Source organism: Quercus robur, chromosome 2, assembly GCF_932294415.1.
Source record: "Quercus robur chromosome 2, dhQueRobu3.1, whole genome shotgun sequence".
NCBI classification, from domain to species: Eukaryota; Viridiplantae; Streptophyta; class Magnoliopsida; order Fagales; family Fagaceae; genus Quercus; species Quercus robur.
In genome coordinates this window covers 88913638-88935490 of record NC_065535.1, presented here as the reverse complement: position 1 = coordinate 88935490, position 21853 = coordinate 88913638, and the positions used below count along the sequence as shown (strand labels likewise).

At 33.8% G+C, this 21853-nt stretch overlaps 1 protein-coding gene, 1 long non-coding RNA gene and 1 other non-coding gene across 3 annotated transcripts; all 3 read right to left on the bottom strand.

Annotated features, from left to right (window-relative positions):
- Positions 1-3708: 3708 nt before the first annotated feature.
- LOC126705086 (uncharacterized) lies at positions 3709-5610 on the bottom strand. The gene has a single exon (XM_050404039.1). It carries the CDS (start codon positions 5608-5610, stop codon positions 3709-3711), a length of 1902 nt encoding a protein of 633 aa, XP_050259996.1.
- Positions 5611-11303: 5693 nt separating this feature from the next.
- Positions 11304-11400, bottom strand: LOC126716255 (small nucleolar RNA snoR137). The gene has a single exon (XR_007652066.1). It is a non-coding gene; the product is annotated as a small nucleolar RNA snoR137 (small nucleolar RNA).
- A 618-nt stretch (positions 11401-12018) lies between these two features.
- On the bottom strand, positions 12019-15239 carry LOC126715688 (uncharacterized). Its single transcript, XR_007651894.1, has 3 exons — positions 15092-15239; positions 13735-13851; positions 12019-12217 (listed from the first exon to the last, which is right to left on the bottom strand). It is a non-coding gene; the product is annotated as an uncharacterized LOC126715688 (long non-coding RNA).
- Between the last annotated feature and the right edge of the window lie 6614 nt (positions 15240-21853).

Here is a 21853-nt window from a genome sequence, read left to right as displayed (position 1 = left end):
CTAGGATACGAAAAGAGCTGGCAATAAAGATTTGGTCATGACTCAAAACAGAAGGAAAGGAATGTATGGCCAGAGACAGACATCTCTAGGTCCGATGATTCCACACATGCAATTCTTTTTCGAAACCTTACCAATATGAAAAGGCAAAGTGATTCGTTTAGCCCAGTGACAATAGTCACTCTTGAAAACGAAATGGGAATCTTCAAAAAAACCAAAAAAACGAGTAGTCCAAACACCAAAACAGAACAGCTCAAAAAGAACTTGCAAATCGAAACCAAGTAGCATGAGGAATATAATGCAACAGTTTACAGTTCACATGGTAGCTAGCTTAGGCCGAAAAGGAAGAACAAAATGGTTCTCATATCAGATTTGTAATTGATATCCCTCTTGTTAGATGAGTGAATCTGGAATCTCAGTAGATTCAAAAAAGTTTGTCTCCCAACCGTGATTTAGAGAAATTTTATGCAATATTTACTACTATTGATAAGACTATCTACATATACTTTTGTAACATAACTTATTTAAAAAACTATATGATTTGTTTAAATAATACATATGGACACATCATGAATTGAAAGAAGTTCTATGTTCCATATGTGATTATGTATAGCTTGTGTAAACATACATGCATATCTACGAATTACTTTTTTTTTTTTTTTTTCCTACAAAGGCATCTGGAGCAATTCTACGTTCATTGCATGCCTACCTTGCTATATATTGTGGTATGTAGATATCAATTTACGAACATGCATGCATGCATAAGGTAAAGGATATGAAATTAATATGCATATAGAAGATGTGATAGGTGATACAAAATTTTATTACAATCCCAATCCACAATATTTTATATACAAAAAAAATTTGTGGATGCAATTTTTTTTTTTGTTAAAAACTTATTTTCTTATTTACTGAAAATTGATGAAAGTATAATTATACATATATATATATATATATATATTTATTTTTATTTTTTTAAATTGGACATAAGCAAATAAGTTAAAAGAAAAAACCTTTGGCAAATGCACGTGTATTAAGTGATTAAGTTTGCTATTAGTAAAAAAAAAAAAAAACAACTTATTTGGGTTTTTGAGATAATTTTGACAGGTTTCCATACCAATTTTTTTGTTTCCTTTTAATTTTAACCCAATCTTATCTATCATACTTTTAGAAAATAAGTAATTAACAAGGCACATCTAAAATGCACTTTAATTAACAAGACAACCTTCCGATCAACAATTTAAATAGAAAAAAAAAAAGAATAAATAAATCATAAGGTAATAGAACTTGCACATCTATTAAATCCGTATTCTATTAATATGAAATCCAATATATTATGTAAAATCCATCATATTATGTAATGTATGGAATATATTATAGAAGTTGAGTGTTGTTGATAAGTCGTATCATATACTATTGTGGGCTTGTGGTTATTGTCTATTTTCTTTATAAGGAGAACTAGGGTTCAAATATTTTCTTCTCTATTGATTTAACTATTGAATTATTTTTTTTTAAAATGACATAAACTTGAAAAAGAAGTTAAAATATTGCATGTAACGCACCTGAGCGACCGAGTTCCTAACTCCAGCAAGATAGAACGTAATAGTGAAGCATACAACAATCAGAAAAAAGAAATGGAAAAAAAAATGAGGTTTTTGATCGATAGCCAATGAGGATTGGTGTGAAGGAAGTGTCTCCTTCACCTCCAGCAGTGCTAATAGAAAATGTGAATCAAAGAACCAAAAGGGGAGGAGATTGTTTTCTTCTTTTCTACAAAGTTTTGCTCGAGTTGGAGGATGATTTTCTTATCTTTGATAGCCTATATATGAGGGTTGCTCATTAACTAAGTGATCTCTATTAAGTATTAATGACCTTTATTTATATGATACCAATTATTCACTTTTAAAATGGAGTTTGGGGAACCAATTATTCTTACCTTGTAATAGTGCTTTGGGATGCTTGTATCTATGGTATCATAGTATTGGACCCTTTGCTTTATTCCCTACTCCTTGAGCCCCGCTCACGTGAAACTTTATAAGGGCCTTAAGCTTGCCTTTCTTCTTAGGAGTCCTTTGTGAATCTACCATGCAAGAGATCTACAATAGCTTTTTAGTTTAGCCCACATGAAAATGAAAAACTCTGCTTTCTTGTCTTTTATTTATTTATTTTTATTTTTCCATTTAATGTACCCAAAAATTCCACATGATTCTCACCAAGAGTATAATGCATTAACAATATAAGTCTAGAGGCACAATAAATTTTACAAAATTTTACACAATTACTAAGATCCTTTTTTAAAAATTATTTTATATATAATAAACAACTAAGATCGTTGATTGTAATTAGTGTGCAATAAAATTAATTAATATCAATGGCGGTTCTAGTGAAAGGGCGTTACACACACCTAAACTAATTCCAGTCTGTCACATCAATTATTGATACCATTTTTATTATGGACCAAACAAAACAATTAATACAACAATTAATTATGAAAAAAAAAAAAACAAATTTGTTTCCTTTTTTTTTTTTTTTTTTTGAGAAAGAAAAAAAAAATTGCTTCCTGATTTAATGTTTCAAAATCAAAACAAAATAAAAGAAACCGTTCAAAAGAGAAAAGAATAGTTAAGGTGACATGTCACATGCAAGTGATTATTTTTGGGTTGGTCGGACTTTACTTTTGCCCAAAGTAGCAAGTAGCAACTTGCATGACATGCTTTAAACCTATTTAATTAGTCTTGTCGCCGGAGAGAATGAAGGCATGCATTTAGCAAAAAAGAATAAAGGTATGCTGGTTTCTTGAACCAGAGATTGAATCAAATGAAAGCTTAATGCATATTAAAATACAAGCAACTAATGGAAAGTGGAAACCCAATGAAAGGAGGATTGAATAAATCAAAACACTGCCTTTACATAGAGAGTCCAACAGCAAGAGTTTTGTAAGTAGGTTATTATAACCTTTTCTTTTATAAATTTCGACGGGGATGGATCGATTTTTCAAAGTGTTTTTTTTTTTTCTTTGAAGATGTTCTTTATTACCTTTTCATTTCGTTAACAAATTTGTATGTTGTTCATTGATTTAATTTTATTGCTTTTAGATTAGGTGATTGGAAACTGTGGTTGAAGCACTAGATTGTAACTTTGATCAATTACTGATTTGAAGTATTTGTTTGGACTAAATTGTAACTTGACCAATTGCTCCAGTGGTTGAAATACTTGCTTGAGCTATTTGTTTGGATAAAATCATAACTTTAACAATTAATCTGTTGCTTAAGTTGTTGGACATCTAAATCCTATTTTTCGATTGTATTAGAGCTTTATGAACACATAGGGACCAAAATATGTTTTTTTTTTTTATACCCTTGTTTAATGTTGTCAAAATTTAATATTTTATTACTTAATAGCCACAATATAACAATATATTCAGTTTTAAGAATTGGAATGTCTTGCCAGTTCCAACCAAACGGTAAGGGATAGAAACCAATGAAAATTTTAAATACAAGGACGTAGTATTACCATCATAATTAACATATATGTATCTCTAACCCACATTTGAAGGAAGCTAGTTTCATCCTAACATGAGAGCAGGATTTATTGGAGATGATATATATCCCTTCAAACTTTTCACATAATATTTGGATTACATTTACAAGATATTACAGCTAAAATACCTCAGAACATATATAACAAACAAATACATTGAAAAAAAATGCATTATTCACTGGTATAAAACTTGTCTGTCTTGTGGGCTAGGAGAAGCCAAACATGAGTGATCAATCCCCCACCTCGCCTTAGCTGTTCAGCATGGAAATCCATTGGGCAATTACTTGCTGCATAGCACAGCATCTCCACCCACACGCTGCTAATGATGTGCCATCTGTTCTCTCTGCTCATCAAACTCCTAGCAAGTCTCTGTGCATCATTTAAGACATGCCAGTTAGATGTCACCATAGTTTCCTTATTTCTATTAAAGTCTAACTCCTTGGGAAGTTCTTCTATCCTCAAAATCCTACAAGCTTCACTTTCATCTCTTGTTATTGATGGTCTTGTTCTTAAAAATGTCAGGAGTGTAGTGTAGGTATGTTGGAATATTATATCTGATGTGGTAGTGCATAACATGTGAGGACGCATGGCAAGAAGATACATCATATAGTTTGACAACAATTTACCCATTTCAATTTGAGAGTTTGCAATGGCATTCTGAACATCTGAATGGTAGCAAATGTCTGTTGCAATGTGCCATATGCTAATGCTCTTATCCAAATCTCTCTTAACACTCCATTTGAATTCATAATTGAGGCATCCATACCTTTCAAGTGCCCATTGACCTCTTTGGGTGATGGGCTTTAAATCTCTCATTGCATCCACCTCTTTCATTTCTTGCACCATAAGTTCTTTCAATCCTTTAGCCAACTCAACACGGGTCCTACTCTTGCTCTTTTTGTACTCCATATCAAAGCCTCGAAACTTGAGGATTCTATCGAACTTCAGTGGCTTATCATGAAGGCAGAAGTTTAACAAATTGAATTGTCCCAATAAATTAGACCATCTTTTCCATTTATTTGCTCTTGGGACTATAAATCGCAAGAATGGCATCATAATTGGCATATCATGGTGCTTAGTTATTTCAATTATTGCCCAATCTGAAAAGGGTAATAGTAAGATTTGATAAACCTCTAGAATGATAGCTGCAATTAGTACCAAGAAGGTAAAGCCAGCATCCATATGATGTAAAATGGCAGTCTTGAACATGATTGTGAATGCACAGAAAGTTGATGCTAAACTGAAAAAACTGATGACACGGAGAATATAACCTACCCACGTATATGTTACAGGTGCCTTTGTATAGAGCACATCGTACATGAAGCCAAGTTCAGAATCTGTGATTCTGAAGACATCCTCAGCTGAATATGCATCAATGGACATCCATGGAAGAGATTCATATAAGGGCTTATAAAGCCAGTTCTCAAGGTGAGGCTTCAAGCAATTAAAGCGGTAATAAGCCTTTAAGATTAATTCTAGACCAGGAATGTCCCTAGGTAACCTTCGGAATAAATTAGGAACATTTTCTTCATGGTTTATTTCTTCAATGGTTAAACCATAATTCCTCAATGCTGACTTAAGAGCCCATGCCAACTCTCCATACTTGATTACTCCGGCCAAAAATGTTGGCAAATATAGGATGGACAGCAAAGAACTATTCCAACACCTAACGAGGATATACACTACCACACCCACTTGGAAGAGTAAGTTAAGTGACTGCCTCAATCCAAGTTTATTATCTTCTATTGAATAGGCAGTAATGGTATCCGGATTCCCAATTTGAACCAAGAGCATGGGTGCGAGCAGTGCCTCTAGTTCCAAGGTGACATCGTGTTTCTTAGTGTCACTGATTTCTATTGTGGTGAGCTTACCTATAATAACCTTTGCAACTGAACCTGACAACAAGTAGGCAAACCAAATTGTGAATCTTATCTTAAGTCCTGGGATGTATCTTCTGCGGCTACCAAGGAGAGTGAGAATGACTTGCAACGCTATGCTCACCATGACTAGGGTATCAATACCCCATACATCCCAAAGGACCTTCAATTTTCCTGGAATCAAATCTAGGTGCATGATTTCTCCTTTTGTGAGATGTAGCTGAAAAATTAGCAAAGTTTTCTTATTATTATCACTTTAACTTCCATTTCTAAACCAAAAATGAAAAAGGAATTGCAAAACCTTGTCATTGATTTAAAACTGTAGGCTATACATGTCTTGTTGCCTAGCCAATGGACTGAAATTAAAGAGAAAGATGATAGAAAATGGGGGAAAGAAATGGGAAAAGAAAATGTTATTTTTCATTGTTTGGTTGGAGTACAAAGGGATAGAAAAGAAAAGGGGAAAGATGGGGCCTTTTTACTTGGGTCTATCATTTTTCTTTCCTTTCCAAATTGAGGAAAAAACATGAGAGTAAATGGTAATGAGAAGAAAAGTAAAAAACTATCCCCACTTTTTTATTCTTCTACTTTTAATAATAAAAGCATGATAATAACTGAAAATACAAGTATATTTTATCCTCCACTTGAATGTAGGGTGACACTATTTCACCAAGTGTTTTGAGTTGAGCCTAGTGGTATATTATATTAACGTATCAATTATGGCATGCATGAATTATGTTAAACTTAAATATAGATTTCTAAAATTATCCTTTGTTTTTCATCTTCCCAACAAAAAAGAACTTAGCATCAAAAATTAAAAATTTTGACTTAATTTGATTATTGAATTTATTCAAATCGAGTTTGCTTTAGAGTTGTTATAAACACAACTGTAGGGGGACCAAAGGAACCAGCAGCCTAGGTATACTAAGAATTGAGTTTGGGTTTGGTCCAACTGTGACCCTAAACAATGAATTTATAAGAGAGGGAAACAAACAACCAAAGGGTGACTCCACCCAAGGAGAAAAAAAAGGAAAAAAAAAAAGGCCAATCTTATTATAGGGAAGAACCACTTTGTCAATACTGATTGGCCCGAGGAGGCCTCAATTACATAAGAATTATTACTATTCACTCTTCTCACTTTGGATTCTCTGTGCTTTTTTACTTGTGTTTTGATCCCTTCTTTCTGTAAACCCCTCATTTCTTATATACTCCTCCATTTCTTCACATATGAACCATCCATCCCTACTTAACTAGCTTTCTCTCATGACACTTGTCTCTTTCTACCTTTGAAGAAGGTGGTGGAAGGAGTTTGCTTAGCTATGACTTATACTATTCAGGTCACTTCCTCATCAATGCAGCTAATAAAATTATTGTCCACCATTTAATGTGGAGGTGACAAGCTACTCCAAACTAGAAATTTCTCCTATGACCACTGACTCTCTCTCTTTAGATCCTCATTCCCACTGGGAATGCCTCAGAGTACTTTGACTCATCCCTTCCTCTCCTTGGGTGACCTTCCTCCTCGGGCCCGTGGCCCGTGGCATTTTCACATCAATGTTGCAATTCTTCAACTTCATTCTCAGTTCTCGGGCACCCACAACAACATTTTTCATAATATTTTCATAACTTACTGAGGTGGTGAGTAGTATTTATTAATTTTTACATTTACCATTTACAACTTGTTAACTCAAAGGATATAAAAAAAAAATTATAATTATTTTTAATGTGCAAAGAAAAGCATATTACAAACTTGGGACGTTGTTACATCTATATATATATATATATATATATATATATAATAACTATAAAATTTCTTTTATCTTTTATTATATTACTTAAAAAGTTCACAAAAACGAGCACACAATCAGAATGAGAGCAGAGAACAAGAAGAAGGGGACGGGTAAGTCTTTCATTCATTCGTGGCTACCTACTTACGCATAAATATATAACCATGTATATGTTACAAAATTTTTTATTGATTACAGGTGGCTACCATCATCTACATTCGTGGCTAACTTAAAAAAAGGTTCGGAGCAAGAGTGAAAAACTACAAAAATTATAACCCCTATCCCCAAAAGTTAACTAAATTATATTGTAAACTTCCAACTTAATTTTCTTTCTTAGACCTTTTTGTATTCATTGGTGACGTAGAACTTCAAAAATGATAGTTTTAACTTTCAAGCTATTGGGGTAAAAAATATTTAGAAGAATATAAGTCTTCTATCTCACTTTTTCTGTTTTACTTTCTTTAAAAAAAAAATTATGCTTCACTCTATACTCCACTAATCACAAATTGTAATCTATTTCATTTACTTTCTTTATGAAATAATCAAAAATTAAAAAAAAAAAAAAATCATACACGTCAAGTTACGATTGATTGAGCATAAAGTGAATGAATACAAAAAAGTAAGACATAAAATTTGCATTCATATGTTAATTAGTCCTTCCAGATATTTGTGTTTTACTCTCTTTTTACAAAATTACAGTCACCTAATTAATGTGGACTATCTTAAAATTATAAAAATAAAAGGCACCCTCAGCATGAGTCAAATGCGCATGCAATTTCAACACGTAAATGGTAAATGCGCATGCAATATCTACACGTAAATGGTAAATGATGGACTAAATTAGGTCTATGAACAAGGCCTACAAATCTGTTCAAGTGAAAAATGATGCTAACAATAGTAACAGAAAGAAGAACTAGTTAAAACTATATCTGTACAAATTCATCCAAAAAAAAAAAAAAAAATTTATTGCACAAACCTGGCCGAGTTAATTCCCGCAAGGCAGAAGTGGTCACACTGTTGCAACCAGCTCAAAACAGAAATGGAAGAATTGAGGTACAAAATGTTGATGAGAACTTTCAAATGGACTCTTTTTAGTGCATGGGTTTTCTGTTAAAAGTTGGTGGACCTTCGCTTAATCTGGAAGATGATTGTTTGGAAGTTTCTTCTTCAGCTCCAATGCTTGATATTGAAACTACGAAATTTTGATGGGTTTGTTTTTTCTTTGTTAAGCTAAGCAGATACCTATTAATTAACTAGATGATCCTTAATGGTCCCTTGCTTATCTGGTTATATGGTCACGTTTCTATTGAGTTTAGGATGCTTACCTTGTAACAGTGTTTTGGTATGTTTCCATCTATGGTGCCGTACTTTTTTATATTAATTTCATTTCGCTTTATTCTGCCTTACTTGTGCGTACCTCTCTTTTGATACACATAAATTTTGAGTATTTTGGGAATAAAGTTTTGAAGGAGTGTCTAGGAGTACTGAGGAACGTTTTAATATTCCCAACCACTTGTAGTTTTATATAATTGTACTACTATACATGCAAAAGTGATACGAATTAGCTTTTTAATTAGTTTAACTAGTCCACATGAAATGAGAAGTTCTGTTTGTTTAATTAATATTTCCACCGAATGTCTGAAAGCTTTTTAATGAATCTAACCAGAGAAAATGGGCCTTTGCCCTTACTTTTTAAAAAATTCAGCAAAATGTCCCATATCTGAAACTAATTAGGGAAATACTTCTTTTTTGAAACTTGATTTTCTAAAAATCGAGTTTCAATTTAAAACTCGATTTTTGGACAATCGAGTTTCAATTTAAAACTCGATTTTTGGACAATCGAGTTATAGCGAATTGAAAATTAAAAAAAAAAAAAAAAAAAAATTTGGAACTCGAGTTCCAAAAAAAGTTTTTTTTTTTTTTTTTTTTTTTTTTTTTTTCTAAGTCCACATTCGCTATAACTCGATGTTCCAAAAATCGAGTTTTACATTTGAAACTTGATTTTTAGAAAATCGAGTTTCAAAACAAGTACATTTCCCTAATTAGTTTTAGACGTGGGGTATTTTGCTGGATTTTTTAATAAGAAAGGGCAAAAGCCCATTTTGGCCAAATCTAACCTAGATTTTGTTTTCTTCCAAAAAGAATCTAACATAGATGACAATGCATATAAATATTGCTAGACCAATTTCTAATCTTCTTCTTCTGATCTGTAAATATTTTATAATCAAATGTGAATGATTCTTTGAGTGAATGATCTGAAATAATTTTTGTTGAGAAATTGTTATATTCTAATTAAATTTCATAGTTGTTAATTTTTATTTTAAATTGAGTATCAAAGTTGTTGAATGATTGAGTGACGAGTGAAAGCATAAAAGAGAGAACAAACGTAAAAGTTGATGGGTATATATTTACTATTAAACTCTTGTGTTACATTGAATTCAATGTAAGACTTACATATATACTAGGTAATATCCAGACTAACCTTAGGCTAATTCCATAGACTAATCCAAAGTAAATTTGCTTTTTTACAAGTATATGAACCTACAATTAGTTTGGACCACCTATGCTAAAAACACACGTGTCATGTTGTAGAAGGCTGGTTCTCATACCATGTTAGAGATATTAAATGATTGAGTGATGAGTAGAAGTATGAAAGAGAAAGTAAACTCGAATGTTTATGTGATTTAGCCTAATTGCCTATATCCACAATAGTAAACTCTTCTGTTATAATAAACCAAATGTAGGGTTTATATACTAAAAGAACACTAGATTAACCTTAGGCGTGCTAACCATAGAATAATCCAAGGTTAATTTACATGAGCTTATAATCGGTTTAGATCACTAACCATAATATTTCCAAGAGTGAAGGGAAAATTGGTTGAAAATTAACCTCATGTATTAACGCTCGGTACATGCACTTTTTTTTTCGTCTCACAGTAATCTATCAATCAAAAAAAAAAAAAAAATTGTAAAAAAGGGGTATAAAGCAAGTTTAATTTCACTGAAGAAATTAGAGTCTTCTTCTTTTATCGTTATTAAAATCACTCTGTCAATCTCTCTTTGATTTAGAGCTTAATAAAAGTCCTCCGTAAAACATAGGAGGCCTAGGGGAATTATTAGACTCGAGCTCAGAATTAGTGCGGTATTCTAGTATAATATATACTACGACGCCACCTCTTTGGCCTACAAAATCAACTATCTCCCTCGTCATTAGTTGAATATCTTCAAAGAGAGTTTGGGCTTCCAGGAACACCAGAAGCCAACAATTGTAATATTGGGAATACGGCATTGATCCATACCTATTGATTTTACTGAGCTTGGGAAGAGTAAGACCAACCATTGTGACACGATTTGAGGCTAGGTCGCAAAGCACCAACTTGTCCAATCCTTGTCTTCTGCCTTTTGGGCTGCGGAAGATAAATCATTTCACTACAAAAAAATAGGGCTATCCCAGCGTTTTGAAAAGTGCTGGGATAGCCCCAAAAGCGCTGGGATAGGGTCAAAATTCCTATCCCGGCGTTTTTTTTCCTGGCGCTTCAAACCGCCGCGGTTTGAATGTCGGAATAGGGTCGCCGGACCTGTACCAGCGCTTTTCAAAAGTGCTGGGATAGGTCCCGGCGCTTTTTAGACCCTGTTCCGGCATTTTTACTTGTGCCGGGACAGCCTTTACGAAAATGTGAATATAACCTATACCAGCGCTTTTAAAAGTGCTGGAATAGGTACTACTTATGCCAGCGCTTTTAAAAGCGTTGGCATAGGTCCTTTTAAATTATACTGATTCAAGACCTATACCAGCGCTTTCAAAAGCGCTGGTATAGGTCTTGAATGAATAAAATTTAAAAGGCCTATACCAGCGCTTTCAAAAGCGTTGGTATAGGTCTTGAATCAGTATAATTTAAAAGGACCTATGCCAGCGCTTTCAAAAGCGCTGGTATAGGTCCTTTTTTTTTTTTTTTTTTTTTTTTTTTTTTTTTTAATTTAGGGTTGCAACAATATTTGAACACCTATTGTGGAATTCAAAAAGTCTAGATCTCACAAAGTGGATGAAGGTAAAAAATAAACACTCTAAAATCAAGGCCGTAGAGACTTTTAATTAGAAATCAGATTTACCAGAAGACAGGTAACACAATGCTAAGAGATGAACATCATGCTGTTAAATACTGGAACATATCTATCAATTTATGCTTCAAACAAACAACAAATGACCAAGAACTGGGACATGAAAAGGATGGTATGTTAGGTATCTAAATGAATGCAACAGACAAAACAACTGCAAAAAATTTGGACACATGTAGTATACATAATCCAACTTATGATTCTTACTTAAAGACATATGGCAAAAGCCACACAAGTTAGAGATTTAAAATAAATTAACTTCAATTGTGGGCCATTTTGGATGCACTTTAATTGCATGCTCAATTAACTTTAAGAAACTTGGTCCCAAAGCTGCATAGGTGGATGCCTATATATAGTTTATTGATATTTCAGCAGTTAAGAAAAAGGATGGAAAACCCAGCTGCTTGTTTGATACATGATGCACCCATCACTTAGGTGTGATGCACAAGAACCCTAAGGTGATACCAAGTTGATCTTTCTCCTCTCTCTCTATTTCTTTTTCATTTGCTATTTGCAGCAGTCCAGTCTCTTTACTCAGATTATTCTATCTCCAAACCAACAAACCTAAGCCATTGAGCATCTAGAATACTGCCATTGCAGTGCTAACACACCCAGACTCTTAGCCCAAAAAAGACAACCTAGGTGGCCAACACTTCCAAGCACCGATCTATGCATGGTATTGACATACAAAGCTTGCAAAATAATCAAGTCTATATTCAAAAAAAATTATTAAATTATATTGTACAGATAGATAAAAAGAGAGATAGACATGCTATCTAAAAGTGTAAACATATGGTAAGAGGACCTATATAGGAATCTTACCTGCATTGTGAACTTTAGATAGTTATTAATAGCATAAAGAAGTGCTGGAACAGCAAGAAGCACATTGTTTCGAGCTGCCTGCAAGAATAAGAAAACATCATTCTGAAATTAGAGGTCTCCAGGTGTGAGATGTCAAAGTAAGCAACATGCTAAGTCGAAAATGGGTGACAAATACACAGGATGAGAATATTTTTTTAAATATAAAAATCCGAATTTCAAATTAGAGACTAAGTAGACCAAACTGAAAAAGATCACTCAAAATCTAAGTACTACAATATCATGACATGCAAAGAGGTAGGGGAAAACCCTTGCAGAAAGAATTAAGCCTGACTAAAGAATTTGCAAGATTGCAGACTGTCACCAACAAGTGATGCTTTTCTCTATTGATGGATTAATGACTCATTCAAGGAATCAACTGGCCTTACACTACCATAAGTTTTACAGGACAAATCTACCACAGTTTCATTGCTTAGAAGCCTATAAAAAGGCCCAACAAACAACACTGGCCAATCATGCAGAGTTTACCAAACCCATCATCTTATATCCATGTCAAAGATCTATGTTGTTGAGCTTCATATATAGCAGATAGTAAGTGGGAACAAATATCTACAATTTTCTGTGCAGGAAAAATTAAAAGGCACAGCAATAACTTCTTTTAACTCGTAACTACAAAACTGATTTCATCACCATCAAAATGATGCTTGATTACTTCTGGAACTTGGCACCTAAGGAGTCCAATACAATTGGAGACTGTATAAAAAAGGGAAACCTCATGTTGCCTTCCATTGCAGCCATATTGAGAAATTCATATTTACATCCAGCAAATATTCATTCACATATCCATTATTAAATATCATTTTAGTTCCCTTGTTAATAATTTGTGAATCCAAGGTCAACCACAATTTGCAATGCGCAATGTAATACTATATAACACCCCAAATGCAGAACTCTAATTCTAAACAGTTATCTTCTCCATCAATAAATCTGAAACTTGCAAAAGCATGGTTAAATTCATTGTTATTAAAATATTTCACATCTAAAACCTAAGACTTTGGCAACATATGAATAGCCTTTTTTCAAAGGCGGTCTTACTTCAAAATTTTAAAAACATAAATTGGGTGATAACAATGACAGACTATTACCTACACGAATGTGGAAATTGAGAGAAGAGGCTTCTCCCCAACTTTTTGATTCCTTGCCTGGAAAATCAACAAAAACCTCACCAAGAAAAATAAAACCTCTTGCCCTTTAAGATATGTAACATAATGGATTTTCTAAAATCTGCCCCCAAGATAAAATAGGCTATGAAAAAGTTATTCCAACTATCAAATCAAACCTTTCTCTCCCTTCCCCAACCCACCAAATCCTCTCACTCTCTCTCTCTCACACACACACACACAAAAACAAAAACAAAAACAAACTGCACTACCATCTCCATCATATGCTAGAACCCAACAACATTAAGGAACAACAATAACTCAATCAACTCAAGATCTTCCTGTCAATAAAGTAGTTTGCCTTACTTGTGAAGCTCAATATATATATGTTCTTGTAGGAATAACAAATAAAAATAGATAAAGAAGTTTCAAATGTACCTAAAGCAAGAGCATAGTAATAGCAAAGAAAACCTTTGTAATCTCTGTTAAAAAATTAACACTAATTGGGCTAAACTTGAAGCTCCCATCCACCTTGGACATATAGACTAGAATAGGCTGCAGGGGAATAAAAAAGGCATTAAATATGTGGCAAACATTCATCAAAGCAAATTGAAGAATTGGAAAGTCACATATATGTTAGTGATATTCATGTTCATGCACCGACTGTAGTAGCTAAGCAAAATTATATCCTCATATAACCATGGTTGCTTGAAAGTAACAAGTGATGATGCTGATGCCCATTACAAATTCAAAAGTCAAAACAAAAAAACAAGGAAAGCAAAATTAATGGGTTTCCTAATAAATCTTATATATGACCCGTGTTAATTCAAGAAACCACAATCTTTTTAATTATTTATTTATTTTTATTATTTTTTGTTTTTAAATATAATTTTTTTCTAGTAACTGTCAGACATCATATATATTTGTCACGACTCTACAACTATATGGGGTACCTTTATTTATTTATTTTTTTTGTGTGCTAAAAAACCTGATCAAGAGGAAAATGTGAAAGCAACTATGAAAGTTCTATCAAAATATCCAATCACCCATCTCATTAAGTTTGGACCTTAAAACAGTGACACTTTTATATATGTCACACTTAGGCTCCACGCAATAAGGTGCATTATCAGCTAGGATTGACACTCAAAAGGGTGTGTCACATTCTCATATATATATATATATATATAAAACAAATAGTAGTATAAAAACAAAGTGAAAGGGGCAACCGAATAAGGTGTGGGTAACGTGAATCTTGCCTAGAGTTCTAGAACAAAGTCCCATCGATCCCACCTTGCATAGCTACTTGGTCATATCATATTTATCTAATCTATAATAATTACGTGAGAATAAAATAGTTAGATAGAAACAATAACTAAAAAGAGAAATAAAGAAGCAGGAAAAAAAAAAAAAAAAAAAGCCTCTTTACACTTTTGAAATAAATTAAAAAACTCAAAAAAATATAAAATTGCTTTTTTTTTTTTAAAGCTAATGCAAGTATCAGTAACTAACTATTTCAAAGGAAGATTATTTTCCTCTTCGTTCCAAGAATCAAAACAATAATAGCGAAACACATTACCTTATACAAACCAAAACCCTAAGTTCAAGAAACCTAAACTCAACGCCTATAATTATTCACATCAACAGGGGGACGCATTTTTCTATACAGTAAAACCAACAAGAACAGCTCGCATCACTCAGCTAAGCTAGGGTTTTGTGCGGAACCGAGAGTCACGGCGAGAAAGAATTGAAAACGAACAAGATTGAAGCTTCGGAGAATTGGAACACGAAACAAGACCTTTGGAGATCTGCTGGGGCGGCAGCATGACAAAGAGGTGGTGGTTGTGGCGGCGGGAATCGGAGTCGGTGCGGTCGGCCATGGATGATACTAAAGGGGAGGAAGAGAATGACTGTAGAGGTAAAGGGGAGAACGACTGCTACTGAAGTGAGAGACAAATGCTGAAAAATAGGGTTAGTAGGTTTATAAAGCAAACCCAAAACGACGTAGTTTTGGTTATAAAAAAAAAAAAAAAAAAAAAAAAAGCACTCACTATGGGTCGAACTTGAGCCGAATGGTGGGAACGTGCGTGTCCTTGCCGTTAGGATACCATGAACTTTTTGATATAATTTGTACAATTAGGTTTATGAACATTTTATAAATGAATATTTCATAAATAGTAATATTTAATCTTTAATACATGAATATTTTATAAATAGTAATATTTAACATAAATACTAATATTTAATATTTTCTTGATTAATTTATTTTAAAATTATAGATAGTAATATTTAATATTTTCTTGATTAATAAGATTGAATATAATACTTCAAATTAATAAAATATAATTTAACAGTACAAATTAATAAAATAAATTATATTAATTAATATAAATATTTTTAATAATTCAATTTAACAAAATTTAATTTAATTTAATACTTCAAACTAATTTAATATATTTTAAGTTTCAGGTGTATTTTGGTCATCTATTATTTTTAAGGGGTATTTTAGTCATTTTTTGGATGTCAGGGGTATTCTAGTAATTTTTAGGTTTTGGTGGTATTTTGGTCATTTTATCGGTTTCAGGGGTATTTCGATATTTTTTTTTGTGCTTTTGGGGTATTTTGCTAATTTTAAGGTTTTGAGGGTATTTTGGTCATTTTTTGGACTTTGGGGGTATTTTGGCCATGTTTTTAGGGTTTTGGGGTATGTTGGTAATTTTTAGGTTTTGGAGGTATTTTGGTCATTTTTTTGTATTCTAGCGATATTTTGGTCATTTGATAATTAGCAAATCCCTATAGGTGATATTTATAAGTTTCAGGGGTTTTTTTGGTCATTTTTAAGGTTTCAGGGGTATTTTTGTCAATATTTTGGGTTTTGGGGGTATTTTAGTTATTTTTTTGGGTTCTGGAGGTATTTTAGTCATTTTTAGGTTTCGAGGGTATTTTTGTCATTTTTGGGATATTTTGGTAATTTTTAGGTTTTTGGGGTATTTTAGTCATTTTTTGGGCTTTGGGGGTATTTTGGTCATTTTTTTAGGTTTCGGGGGGTATTTTGGTCATTTTCTAGGGTTTTGGGAGTATTTTAGTCATTTTTAGGTTTCGATAGTATTTTGGTCATTTTTTGGGTTTTGGGGATATTTTGGTAATTTTTAGGTTTTTAGAGTATTTTGGTCATTTTTTGGGCTTTGGAGGGTATTTTTGTAATTTTTGGTCATTTTATGGTTTTGGGGGTATTTTAATCATTTCCTAGGTGACCTATCCCAGCGCTTTAGGTGATCTATCCCAGCGCTTTTAGAGCGCTGGAATAGGTTCAACCTATTCTAGCGCTTACAAAAGCGCTGGGATAGGCCTCTCTCCATAAGGGAACGGAGAGACCTCTCCCAGCACTTTTAAAAGCGCTGGGACAGGCCCTTATGGAGAAAGAGCTATCCCAGCGCTTCTAAAAGCACTGGGACAGGGCTCTTTTCATAAGGGAACGGAGAGACCTGTCCCAGCGCTTCCAAAAGCGCTGGGACAGGGCTCTTTTCATAAGGGAACAGAGAGACCTGTCCCAGCGCTTTTAAAAGCGCTGGGACAGGTCCCTCCATTCCCTTATGGAGAAAGACCTATCCTGGCGCTTTTGGAAGCGCTGGGATAGCTCTTTCCCTATAAGGGAAATCAGTAACCCTATCCCAGTGCTTTTGGGCTTCCTATACTAGCGTTTTTGAAAAACGCCGCTATAGGCCTCTTATGGCAGCGTTTTGAAAGCGCTGGTATAAGCTTATCTATTACGGCGGTTTGTAAAAACACCTAGAAAAAAACGTTGGGACAGGACGATTTTTTTGTAGTGTTTTCCAAAGACACCAACATGACTCATGACATAAATTATAAATATGCCATGAATGAAGTTACAAATTTGCTTACGAGGATTAGAGTGGTGGTGTCCTCCTAATTAGGAGTGATATTGGGTCGGGTCGGATTGGGTTTACTGTGACCCAAAACTCGACCCGATAGAAATCGGGTTGGGCTGTCTGAAACCCGACCCGACCAGGAAAAATCGGGTCGGTTTTTCGGGTCTCAGGTTAGACCTTTTTTTTTTCTTTAAATGTGAAATTTTTTTAGTGAAACAAGGGATGTGATGCTGAACAAGAACAGCTTTCAGGAATTCTCCAATAATATTTTTAAGCTTAAAAGCCTCCTTAGCTCATTGAATGCCAATAAAAATCTAACAGACTAAAAACTGTTGACAGACACTTTTTTGTGTGCCATACTAAATCCATGTGTAAATTCAAGTGAAAGTGTGAGACTTATGGCTTGGAGGGTGAAAGAGAACTTTTTCTTCACCAATTTTGGGCTTTATGGGAAGTCTTGCAAATGTGCTAGGAGTGTTTGCAAGCCATGAGCCCACATTAGGCCTTTGACTCCAAATCTGCAATTAATGTTGTCTTCATCAAATTAATGTTTATTTTCCTGAACCCACTAGCTTAGTAGCTCCAAAAACTGTTGTTCATTTTGTAGCAACAAACTGAATTGAACTGGCTTAACCAAATTGCCTAGTTTAGCACAAAATAGAACTAGCTCAACCTCCTATAAACTTCATTGCCCAATGCACAGGTTCTATTATTACCCACTCCACTACTCAAAACAAATTCTTCCTTCTTTCTAAAGGATGTTTACAGCACCCCCAAGTTATCATAACAAGCAAAATATAGTATAAAGCAAAGTATGAGACATGTATCCATAAGGTCACAAAAGCTAACAGTTGAGAGTTCCAAGATTTAAATATTTGTAATGAAAATGCAAAATTCATTAAACATATTAAAATAGCTAAGATGAATGAATTTCCTTCAAAGGAAACAAAAGAGTATTCGCGTATTTGAGCTCTTGCTATGTGTTCATCTGAGATGCTACACTTATCACTTCTTAGATTTTTTTGCTCCCTTGCAAGGAAAAAAAACATCAAATAGAACTGTGTCAAATTCAGACAGTACATCTACTACTATGGATTGAATGTATGGTAATATTATTATTGACTTGAACGTGCCAGTCCGGTAACAATTTATAGAGTATACAATATAGAGGTAATGCTTATAGAAGAAAATGCACTATTCTAAGTATTTTAACTATTGCTTCAAGAACAAACGTTTTATGGTTTTCCTTTCACTTTTGGCGTAAATGCACTTTTAGTCCCTACATTTTGGCTTTTTTCCATTTTAGTCCCTACATTTTATTTTTTCCACTTTTAGTCCCTAAAACCAATTTACGCTTTCCGTTTTGGTCCTTTCCGTTAGCTCACTGCCGGAATTTGCTTAGGTGGCAGACGGATTATTAAAATAATAATAAAAAATTTTATTTTACTATTAAAAATGCCACGTCAGCTTATAAATTAAAAAAAAAATTATTTATTAATTTTAACTAAAATAAATTAAAAACAAATCATTTAAAAAAGAAATTAAATTAATTAAATTAAAAAAAAAATTCTTTACATTATGTTCTTCCAGTCATTATGAAAAACATGTTCATGTTCTTCCTCAAATAATATGTTTGGTTGCCGAGGAAATTAAAAAAAAATCAAGAACATGCCAACACGGAACACATAAAATCAAAGGGCACATATTTACAAAATACAAAGACCTTCAAAGATTCAAAACACAAAGAACATAAACCCAACCCTCAATCTCTAACAAACCCAGAACATCACATGAAAAATCAAACCCTCCATACAAACATCAAACCCATAAATTTCAAACCCAAATTCGAGAAACCTGTAAACAAACCCAGAAATTTTAAACCCATCGATCTAATAGAGACCCACTGATCTGTGAGAGATTGGAGGTAAATACACTTTAAACCCAAATCCAAACCACCGTCGACCTCAGCCCCTCCACTGTCACCGATCAGTCCATCAAGCCATTGCAACCCACACCAACATCAAACCCATCCAACGATCCACCCTCACTGACCACCAGACCAACCACCACTTCACAACCATTGATCCGAGAGAGAGATTTAGAGATTTTTACAAATCCACAATCTGAGAGAGAGACTTTAGAGCATTAGAAAGATGAAAGAGAGAGGGAGATTTTGGTCTGAGAAAGAGATCTTTAGAGATTTTCATCTGGGTAAGCAAACCCAGATCTACGATCTCTCTCTCTTCACCCAACCTCCAACCCAATCGCGCTCCTCCTCACTTGAATTCGACCACAGATACTTCCCCACCGCGAATCCAGCGTAGAACGGAATGTAAAACGCTGTAGCCGATTCCACCGCAAATCGGTTGTGGAAAACGATTTCCGAAATGAACTGGTTCGTCCAGTACCACGCGAAGGCCGGAGAGGAGGACGGCGTCGTTTTGAGATGGGAGAGGGTGGGATTGGGAGAGGTAGAGCCGATGGAGGTGGTGGATTGGGATGTGAGTGTGGTGGTGGAGAGAGAGTTTGAGGGAATGGAGAGTGGTGGTGTTTGGGTCTGAGTTAGGGATAGGCTTTTGTGGTTTGGGATTGTGTTGAACACCATGGTTGGTTGTGGTGTTAATTGTTTGAATTCTGAGATTTAATTAATTTAATTTCTTTTTTAAATGATTTGTTTTTAATTTTTTTTATTTAGTTAAAATTAATAAATAAATTTTTTTAATTTATAAGCTGACGTGGCATTTTTAATAGTAAAATAAATTTTTTTATTATTATTTTAATAGTCCGTCTGCCACCTAAGCAAATTCCGGCAGTGAGCTAACGGAAAGGACCAAAACGGAAAGCGTAAATTGGTTTTAGGGACTAAAAGTGGAAAAAATAAAATGTAGGGACTAAAATGGAAAAAAGCCAAAATATAGGGACTAAAAGTGCATTTACGCCTTCACTTTTCTTTTAATCAAGAAGTACAAGCAAAATGTCCAAACAAACAGTATTTGCATGTCATCAATGGTTAATTCAAAAGATTGAGAAGATAAACCACAATTCAAAAGATTTAGGCAGAAGCAAAACTCACCAATGTATGTAGGCAGATTAGTCAAGATTTGTAACAGTGCTTGATGGTGAAGGTGATGCTGCTGAAGGTGAAGCTAATTTCGCTTCTAAAATAGCTTCAAAACATTTTAGAACAATAATATATATTAAATTCTGTTTAATGCACTAACAAGATATATTAAATACACAAGATATATTAAATTTTAGTTAAAGCACAAGTTAATAAATTTTAAGAACATTACATTTTCCATAATCTTCAAATAGCTCAACATCATCCATGGCTTGTCAAAGCGAAATTTGCACTGAAGATTGAAGCCAATTTTGAGTACATATGAGAGATTGTACCATCTCAGGGGAAAGTGAACTACAGAATGGGTCTAGTATATGTCCTCCTGTACTAAATGCCGACTCAGAATCCACAATAGAAACAGGTACAACCAACACATCTTGTGCCAGTTGAGATAGTATACTATACTTATTAGTATTATACTTCCACCAAGCCAGTATATTAAAGGTTTTGTCATTTTCCCCTTCACTATTCTCCATCAAGTATTTTGCAAACTCATCTACACATCCAACAGGTTGTTTTCCTTGCCTGTCTGGATCATCATCATCATTATCATCATCATCAACATCAACACCAACACCAACACCAACACCAACACCAACACCAACACCTTCCATCTTGATATCTCACTCACACTTTGTATAGACACATATGATGAATGAGTTGAATTATAATACTTATACAAGCATTCCAATACACGTTGCACAAGGTTAGTGATAACCTTAGCAACATTCTTCCCATACAAATTTGATAAACAATAATTCTAATAATCCAACTTCTTTCGACCCCAATACTTGTCAAACTTCTCTTTCATTGTTTTTGCCATGGAGTACAAAAAATGGTCCTCACTCCTAAAAAAGAGATCTATCTTTCTTTTAATCATATATATCTCATCAAAGAAAGCATTTGATGTCACATACAAGGAACCTGAAAACCTCTTTGTGGCATTATAAAAGAGTTTTAAAAACTTAACAAATTTTCTACAAGTCTCCTAATCATCCTCATTTGGAGGTCTCCTATCATAGTCCCCATCCCGAAAGTGTAGAATATAATCAAGATCTTCATATTCCATCCGCTTGAATGCATGTTCAAACTTTTTCCAACATTTTATAGGTGGAGTTACATCTAGTGGCCACATCCAAACATAAAATAGCCTTTGACTCTATTTTCACTTTCTCCACACACCTCTTGAAGGTTTGTAACCAATTTGGAAAAGTTTTCACATATCTAACCGCATGATGCACCCTATCACTTGACTTATTATGATGTTTTAAGCCATCGGTCACAATAAGATTCAGAATGTGAGCATAACACCTCACATGAACAAATTCATTCCCCAAAACAGTACATATCCACATATTAGTAGCTTCTTTCAAGTAAATAATGGCTACGTCATTTGAGGAAGCATTATCCACTATCAAGGTGAAAATCCCCTTAATATTCCACTCTTTTAAACAAGATTCAACCATTTTGCCAATGGTTTTCCCCTTATGGTTATTAACAATACAAAAATTCAAAATTCTTTTATGTAGCTTCTAATCATCATCTATAA

Excerpts from the sequence above, each read along its gene's own strand:
- LOC126705086 (XM_050404039.1), bottom strand. The coding sequence starts at position 5,610 with ATGCACCTAGATTTGATTCCAGGAAAATTGAAGGTCCTTTGGGATGTA.